This window comes from Haliotis rubra, unplaced genomic scaffold (assembly GCF_003918875.1).
Source record: "Haliotis rubra isolate DU_JTF1 unplaced genomic scaffold, ASM391887v1 Scf221, whole genome shotgun sequence".
Lineage (NCBI taxonomy): Eukaryota > Metazoa > Mollusca > Gastropoda > Lepetellida > Haliotidae > Haliotis > Haliotis rubra.
The window spans coordinates 1107886-1117274 of NW_025766237.1; the positions used below are offsets into that span (position 1 = coordinate 1107886).

The window sequence follows — 9389 nt, forward strand, 5'->3', positions numbered from 1 at the left end:
ATTCCAGTAGTAGAACAGTAAAACACCAGTTGATAGGGTGATATTTGATCCATTGAACTGAAGCATCAGCATGTGCCTGTTACTGCCGACAATTATACATGATTCTGATATTATTGTCAAAATCTGTTATCCAGCCTCATGTAAGAATGTCGAGTTTTGATTGGTTCACGTGACTCTGATAATATACCATGTACACCCGTCACGATGCGCGAGCAGCGGGACTACAAAAGTCATATTATCCCGCCACGCCTCGGTGACCACGTGAAGTGAGAAAAGCGTGCATTGCCAAGCTTTTATTAATGTGCGCTGCATTGAGGTCAATCGATCAGCTTGGTGTCAACACGGCAGCAAGGAAACGCTTTGCCACAACAACTGAGAATTTTTGTTTTGTTTTCTTTGATTTAGTAAAACATTCGGCTAGATAAATGCGTTATCACATCGTGTCTCGAAATGCGGGTTTTATCAGTCACTCGTAAGGTTGTATTCCCTTACTCGGGACTGATAAACCCCGTATTTCCCCAACACGATTTGATAACTTATATTATGCTGACAAGATAAAATGAAGACAACAGAGTTACATTGTTAAAGATTCTGAGACGTGTTTCCTTCAGCCGAGCTCGATGAAAACTTTCAAGAGTATTTGTGTTACGACGTTGGCGGTAGATATTCAGGTGAGCACGCACATTTAATTCTTCATAATTACTGCATTGTATCATTGTCAGGTAGCATAGAAGTCAATAACTAGATTACTTTCTTAACGAACGTTGAAGCAATCAGTAAATACGATGTTCTTGCATATTCTGAATATGTCATTCATAGTTTTATGAAGTTTTATTTGGCCTGAATTAGATAGTATTTTTTGAGCTATGGACAAGCACCAACCTCAACCATTTACAGATGGCCGTCACATGACTAGAACATTACTGAGATTGCACTACAATCTTCCAATATTTACCATTTTTCAGCACTTCGTCAACGGATGTTTGAGCTGAGCTCAGTAAAGAAAGTTTGAGGGTAGGTGAACATAATACAATATTACTGAATGTGAAGTTGTTCATATCGACGAATAATTTATGCATTAAACCTGAATTGATCACAGATATTGACGTGTGTTTTGTTGTAAAATGGAAAGCATTGCTGACCTGGAAATACGAATGTTTGGGCAGATAGTCAGTGCTAATATAAAACATAATGTTTTTATTAAACGTAAGGTCATCCTCGGTAAGCCAGGGAATAATATCTACGTGGTATGAAACATACCCTGGACCGATCGCTAGTGCAGTTGCGTTAAAAGTGTAGTCATCAACCCGTCACTTTTCGGGTTTTTCTCACAAATGTTCTCGTACATGTGTGTTTGATCGGAAGATTTTTCATGGGACTCTTAACGAAACTATGGTGAATGTGCAGCGTGTTTCATCAAGCTTAATGGATATGACACTGCATATTACCGAGGATGTTGTAAGCCCGACTAAAAAGCATATTTTCTTCTTGCAGCTATATCCAGAATTTTGGTGGAGGCTTACAAAGACGTACACCAGTGCCAAAGTAAGTTACCATAGCACGTTACCAACATCTGCAGATCGCTAATTTTAACTCTATGATTCAGGGCAGTGTTGTTCCATGGGACCCCGTATTTTCATGCATGTGATCGTTGTAATTGTAAAACAAGTAAGTGAGATGGGATTTATGCCGCTTTTAGCATTGTTCCATCAATATCACAACGGGGGACACCCTGTACCCATGTGAGGGGCACTTGTCCAGACGAGCGGGGGCTTTATCCGCTAACCAAGTCACTGCCCCACTAGTAAAATCAGGACTGGGTAGTTACAATGTGTGAACTGGCTCATTTTGTATCATGGACTGGTTGTAAATGCCCCTCAAAGACTTGACATGAGAGGTAGAGTCCTCTGAACATCTTCTTTAGCAGCTGACCTTTCATGTCCATTGACAGTCAACCAACAGTGCGGCCAATAGTGGCAGTCTCTTGTTTCTTCGAGAATCGTTGTGTGTACTTGCATATTCTTGTTTCTGATATAGATATTCATTTCTATTGGAGATTGTGTGATCCATTCGTAACTACTCGCCTCTTTCCGTGACCTACAAGAAGACTCGTACCCCTATCGTACGCCATTATTGCCAAGAATCGTGGCAAGCCAATCAAATCGCGCGTAGTAAAACGCATTTCGATGCAAGAAAATGGCGGCACCGTTGAACTTTGAAACTTCGCTAAACTATGCAAAGCACAATTTAAACATAAACTTTGAGCCAAAGGATCAGAAACTTTAAACACTGAAACATATTTACAAAGGGAATGACTGTATTGCTGTTTCGCCCACGGGATGCAGGATATTCTATGTGCCATGGAAATTCAGAGTTATCTTTCCTTTGTAATAGTACTAAACTATTTTCATCTCCATGCCTGTTTGCGCTGAGACAGGTCCCAGTCGTAAACCTGGCCATGAGAGGGGTGCGAGACGCCATCCGGATTGCCGGAATGACACGAGTAGTTACGAATGTCTGTGATCATTATCTACTTTTTTAATTATAGCTGATGTGTGCGCCTACACGTTGCTATTCCAAGAAAAACTTCCATTTAATTTTGCCAACATCACCGACACGGAGAAAATGGAGATCCTATGTAAGTCTATATAATCTATATATGCTGCATTCCACTGTAGTTACTCTTTGTTGTGAATGGATTATTGCTGCAAATCCAACGGAAGGAGGTGTTTGTAGTGTTGACCAATGTCTGTTGTCTTCCGTTGTAGTAAGTCTTTGTTGTGGATGCATGTCTGACGTCTTCCACCGTAGTAAGTCTTTGTTGTGTTGATCAATGTCAATGCATTGAACAGCACACTGACCTACAGTTGAAATCGGCGTAAACCACAACTCACAACAAAACAATGTGTCTTTCAGGTCAGACGTCCCAACATCCATTCTGCAGGCATTACCTCAAAACTAACAGACGGGACACAAGCTCCGTTGGTACGTATGGTACGGTTTAGCCCTGTCCGTATTGAACAATTCTATACTCAGCAGCAAAAAAAACCCGTGAGTACGAATTCAAAATTAGATAGGCACTGTAATCAAATCATTACAGAAATGGACATGATAAGCGGATCAAAAACATTTTTTGCGTACAATATCTTGACACATCAGTGAATAACTCAATTTCAAGACATTACGTGAACGTTTGCAGTCCATTCAGAGTCTTGACTTCAGTATCTAGTGTGACCACCACGAGCGGCAATAACTGCAGCAAAGCGTCTATGCATGGAGTGCACCAATCGATTGATGAAGGCCATTGGCACCTGGAACCACACTCTGAGAAAGGCCTGGCGCAATACATCAGCTGTGTTCGGCCTTGGTATGATATTATCCTCTGAATTTCATCCCAAAGATGTTCAATGGGAATTAAATCAGGACTAAAGGCTGGCCACTGCATAATGTTGACACCGTTCTGCTATAGAAAGTCCCGTGTTGCTCTGGCAACCGTACTGTTTCGGAAGCCTGCATGAAGGGATTCTGTACATGCCGTCGCACAACATGGCGGTCTTGTCGTCTTGTGGTCACCCTTGGTCTGCCAGTACGGGGGGCGATCATTTGTGGTGTTGGTGGCCCGGAAACGTTGCTGCAGCCTGTAGATGGTCCGAACGTTGACCTGGAAGTGATTGGAAACGGCTTGTGCAGTGTGGCCAGCTTCAAGTCTTTCCAGCGCCTGGTTCCTCTGAGCAGTCGTGAGTCGCAGCATCCTGCTGACGTTGTAATGTGAATGTGTCAACCAGGTTTGGGGGTGTGCATTTATAGGGCTGGTCCTTGTGAACAGCACGTGCAGCATGAGTTGCATGAAAAACATGGAGAACACAGTACCATCTTCGAGGTCAAGTTCTGTTTTTGAAACCATTTCCTGGGTTCCATTCTAAGTTTTGGAAGGAACGTCTTTGCTCAGGTAAAGTTGGAGATGTTGTCAAAAAAATACAATCAAAACATTAAATCAGTTATCCGTTTCTGCGAAGGAAAATTCCAAACTGACGTTTCTTTTGCTGCTTAGTATATTTGTAATCTTTGCAGTATACATACACTTACGCACGCACACATGCGTGCACACAGAGCGCACGTACGCGCACACACATCCGTATCTAGTATACATAACTTCTCTTTTACTGTCTTTCAAAGGATCCGTTAAGATCCGGTTAGAATTGGTCTTCAGTAACCCATGCTTGTCGAAAGAGGCGACTAAAGTGATCGGGTGGCCAGGCTCACTGACTGGGTTGACACATGTCATCGGTTCCCAATTGTGTACACAGATGTTCATTCTGTTGATCACTGGATTGTCTGGTCCAAAATCGATCATTTACAGACCGCCGTCATATAGCTGGAATACTGCGGCGTAAAACTAAACTCACTTACTCTTTAAAATGGGATATTAGGGAGCTCAGTGGTCTGAGCCGCACAGAGGTCTGACTATCAGTTACCCTTTTGTATATATGCTTATAAGTTAATTGTTTACAAGCAACGACAAACACCATTCTAGTTCATTTTCCTTTGCAGTGAAGGATATAATGCCATTAGTTGCTGGACACCCTCCGGAATGCTTACAGCATATGATCGACTATCATATCCGTAAGTACTTACTCTTCCGATAACAGTTGGGGCGGTTGTTAAAGCGTTCGCTCGTCACGCCGAAGACCCGGGTTCGAATCCCCACATGGGTACATTGTGTGAAGCCCATATTTGGTGTCTCCGTTCGTGATATTACTGGAATATTGCTAAAAGTGGGTAAAACTAACTCACCCACTCACTATGATAACAGTGGGTCGCGGCATCTTCTAAACAAGACCATATGTACGAAATATTAAAGGCATGGTTACGTTTTTCATACAGCATCTTCCGGGGTGATAAGCTAGATGAATTTGTTTTTGGTTTTTTTTCATGCCCAAGGCGAAACACAATGGATAACTACACTCTTCAAAAAAAAGAAACGCACAGGCGTTTTCAGCAGTTCATTTCGAGATATGTTGGCAGCAATCGACATTAAGACAATTCCTATGTTTGAATCAGGCCGTGGCTGTTGTTTATTGCTCACAAACGCACCCAACGTGTTTGCAAAAGTTTATCATAAAAATTGAAAACGATACACATCGACTATAAAAGGCCAAACCAAATTCATTATTTCATTACGAAATTTACGACGTAAACGAAGATAAAAAATGCCAAGATTGAATGCTACTGACCGAAATATCGCCATTAGTAGTATAGGGACTGATAGTTATATGGCAGGTCCTCTGAGAGGACCTCTGTAGCCAATTCATTTCCTAAACTATCATTCCCTGTACTACTCCATTGGACGCTTGGAAAAAGGGGAGTCCCAGTCTGCCGTTGCAAGACAGTTGAGGGTCCACCACAGCACCATATCTCGATTATGGCATCGATATAGCTCCTTCAATTCGAATTCGGACACTACAGGCAGGTGATTAGTCTTCGAAGAATTTCAGACATTCAGAAATTCAGAAATCACCTGAGAGAAGTTGGAATTCTAGCATATCGACCAAAAGTGGGACATGTCCTGACACGACTACATCGACAACGACATGTCCAATGGTTCAACAGGATACATGCAGGGGAACTGGCGACACGTTTGGTACAGCGATGAATCGCATTTCTTCCTGCAATGACGGGTTGGGAGTCATTGACGTCGACACGAACGTTTTGCGCCGAACTGTGATCGACAGGTGGGCACATTTGGTGGAGAAAGCGTCATGGTGTGGGGAACCATATCCTACACGGGTAGATCAGAGCTAGTGGTGTTTCAGGCAATCCTACAGCCTATCGCTACATCGACTAAATCCTGCGACCCCACTTACTCCCACTTTTTAACCCCCAGAGGAAACTGTTTCAACATGACAACGCTCGACCCAACACAACTCATATAACAGCCTATCTCGCCCGTACAAACGTCACTGTCCTTTCCTGCCTTCCAAACCGCCTGATCTGAAACCGATCTAGCATCTATTGGACGAACTTGATCGACGCGTCCGTAAACGTCACCACCGTCCTCAGAAACTTGCAGAATTTGCCAACGCGTTGCAGGAGGAATGGCATTGAATTCCCCAAGCATAAATCCGACGACATATGTAATCCCTTCCTAGCCGGTGTTGAGCAGTGAGGGCTACAAGGGGTGATGTCACCAGGTACTGACCTGAACGCCCCCTTGTGTCCACACATGTGCAGTGAGTGAACTGAATTAAAGCTGACAATGACAACAATACATATGTTCACCATTGTGTAGAATTTCCTTCATCTATGTTCATGCTTAATCGACTTAACCACATAAACATGTTTAATACATTTCCTTTATGTTTGGCCTATGCGCTTCTTTTTTTGAAGAGTCTGTTTCTTCTGTATTTGTAGGTGAGGTGCTTGAAAACACACACTTCACTCCACCACAGATTCATACAACAAAACCAACAGTACATGTAACAGATAAAGCTACAGCGACGCTTTCCACACCAACGCAAACAGCAAAAGTGACAGATACGGTAACGACCGATACACCAACAGCAAAAGTAACAGATACGGTAACGACCGATACACCAACAGCAAAAGTAACAGATACGGTAACCACCGATACACCAACAGCAAAAGTGACAGACAAAGTAACGTCCGATACCCCAACAGCAAAAGTAACAGATACGGTAACGACCGATACACCAACAGCAAAAGTAACAGATACGGTAACCACCGATATCCCGACAGATAAAGTAACGTCCGATACCCCGACAGACAAAGTAACGACCGATACACCAACAGCAAAAGTGACAGACAAAGTAACGTCCGATACCCCAACAGTAAAAGTGACAGACAAAGTAACGTCCGATACTCCAACAGTAAAAGTGACAGACAAAGTAACATCCGATACCCCAACAGTAAAAGTGACAGACAAAGTAACATCCGATACCCCAACAGCAAAAGTAACAGACACGGTAACGTCCGATACCCCAACAGCTAAAGTAACAGATACGGCAACCACCGATACCCCGACAGACAAAGTAACGTCCGATACCCCAACAGCAAAAGTGACAGACAAAGTAACGTCCGATACCCCAACAGCAAAGGTAACAGACGCGGTAACGTCCGATACACCAACAGCAAAAGTGACAGACAAAGTAACGTCCGATACTCCAACAGCAAAAGTGACAGACAAAGTAACGTCCGATACACCAACAGCAAAAGTGACAGACAAAGTAACGTCCGATACACCAACAGCAAAAGTGACAGACAAAGTAACGTCCGATACCCCAACAGCAAAAGTAACAGATACAGTAACGTCCGATGCACCAACAGCAAAAGTGACAGATGCGGTTACGTCCGATACACCAACAGCATCAACGACAATTGCAAAAATATCAACGACTGCAAAACCTCAGTCACGTATGTATACTTGATGTCCTCTGAAACAATCAGTTACCATCGTCACCCTCTCCTTTAACTTCCCCTAACCCCCAGCCACGTATATAACTGTGTCTGTATCTTCCCAAACAATCAGTTACCATCGTCACCCTCTCCTTTAACTTCCCCTAACCCCCAGCCACGTATATAACTGTGTCTGTATCTTCCCAAATAATCAGATACCATCGTAACCCTCTTCTCCAACTTCCCGCAACCCCCGTTCACCGCTATAACTGTCTGTACCTTCCCATAAAATCAGTTACCATGGTAACCCTTTCCTTCAACTTCCAACTCCAAGTCACTATCGTAGCTGTTTCTCATCTTCTCAAGCACTGCTTGTGGTCACTATTATACTGTTTGCCTAACCACCAATTATTGCAAATAATGTCCATATTTTCTACCAAAATAGCCATTTTCTTTATCTAACTGATCTTCAGTAACCCATGCTTGTCGTAAGAGGCGACTAACAGGGTTCGGGTTGTCATGTCAACGGTTCCCAATTGAGCCGTTCGATGCTCATGCTATTGATCACTGGAGTGTCTGGTCCAGACTCGATTATTTACACATCGCCGCCATATAGCTGGAATATTGCTGAGTGCGACGTAAAACTAAACTCACTTTATCTAACAATCGCCAAACATGGCGGACATTTCAACTTCATGATGCTGATTTCAGTTACCTGTGCAACATGTACCGACATATTGTCGTGTACGTTCACGCCGACGGAGACAACGTGTGGCCCAGGGGAACTCTGCATGACAACTGTCACCGATACCCTCTCATCAACCAGAGCTGTGGTCAAGGGGTGAGTGTAAAGATGGCTATATGTCATACAGGGACTTGGGTATTTGTGAGTGAATAAGGTAGTAATGACTCAAAAACAGTTATGACACCAGGTGTTCCCGATAAGAGGAAGCAGGTATGGCCCCTACCTACTATTACGAAGAGTGCCATCGCTGCCGTTGATGTCGCCGTTACAAACCAATTTCTCAGATGAATTGTCCGGATGTGGCGATCATCACCGGGCGTTGTCACACGTGGTCGATCACTCCTAGGCCTGTCTGACGTATTGCCTGTTTGTGTTAGTCGTTGCATCAGTCTGATGACAGTTGCTCTGGTGGAGCCGAAGGTTCTGGCAATGACGGTGTGGCTAGTTCCTTGTTGGGCCATTCCGACAGCTCTCTCTCTTTCGATTTGCAAACGTGGCATATTTTTGTGTTCGTTTTACTATCTGTGTTGCTCACGTGTAGTGTAGGCTGTTTAATACCGTCAGTATGCACGTGCATTCCGTGTTACGTCAGAAAAAGTCCTTTTGGAGGTTTTTCGACGTTTACTCGATTCGTTAACTTGTTTCGCCGTTTATTCCAGGAAAGGATGGGGCTGTACGTGTGTGACATGGCTCAGTGTGGTTTTGTCACTTTATTTTTATTTTTTAAATTTTTATGTTATGTTTTGCGGTGTATAGTTTCTTTTGAGCACTAGTTCATATTTCGGAGACACATTTCTGTGATGTTGCTAAAAGCGGCGTAAAACCATACCCACTGACTGTTTATTCTTCAGGTGTAGAGGCGTGAACTGGTGTGGCAACAACTGGTGGTCGCAGACCAGCGATGTCAGCACATGCCTTGATGTGGATACCACCGTGCATGACTTTGACCAGTCGTGCATGTTTTGTTGCGATCGCGACAGGTGCAACGCTGGGAACACTCTCGTGCCAACGAACCTGTACAAGCCTAAAGACTGATGTGACGCGTCTCCGTCACGTACCTAGGATACCAGTCTTGCTTTCATTCATTGTAGATTATCATAGTCAAGGTGGCTCCTTTCATAAATGGAAAAACGTTTGTGGGAAGGGACATTGGTGTTTTTGACACTCGCTGTCGGGTTACTGGATTTCCTAAATGGGCAAAGGTGTGAACCCCATTACTTTTGTCCACCAA

The 9389-nt window shown here is 43.5% G+C and overlaps 1 protein-coding gene across 3 annotated transcripts; it reads left to right on the forward strand.

Annotated features, from left to right (window-relative positions):
* The first annotated feature begins 609 nt into the window (after nucleotides 1–609).
* On the forward strand, nucleotides 610–9293 carry LOC124277394 (integumentary mucin C.1-like). 3 transcript variants are annotated; one of them, XM_046713076.1, is made up of 10 exons: nucleotides 610–671; nucleotides 966–1014; nucleotides 1495–1545; nucleotides 2549–2638; nucleotides 2917–2985; nucleotides 4552–4623; nucleotides 6412–7010; nucleotides 7116–7431; nucleotides 8125–8254; nucleotides 9010–9293. In XM_046713076.1, exons 4-10 carry the CDS (start codon nucleotides 2626–2628, stop codon nucleotides 9191–9193), a joined length of 1383 nt encoding a protein of 460 aa, XP_046569032.1. In that variant the 5' UTR covers nucleotides 610–671; nucleotides 966–1014; nucleotides 1495–1545; nucleotides 2549–2625; the 3' UTR covers nucleotides 9194–9293. The 3 variants fall into 3 exon arrangements, with proteins under 3 accessions (XP_046569032.1, XP_046569033.1, XP_046569030.1); XM_046713077.1 differs by having other exon boundaries at nucleotides 6412–6722; XM_046713074.1 differs by having other exon boundaries at nucleotides 6412–7431.
* The last annotated feature ends 96 nt before the right edge of the window (nucleotides 9294–9389 follow it).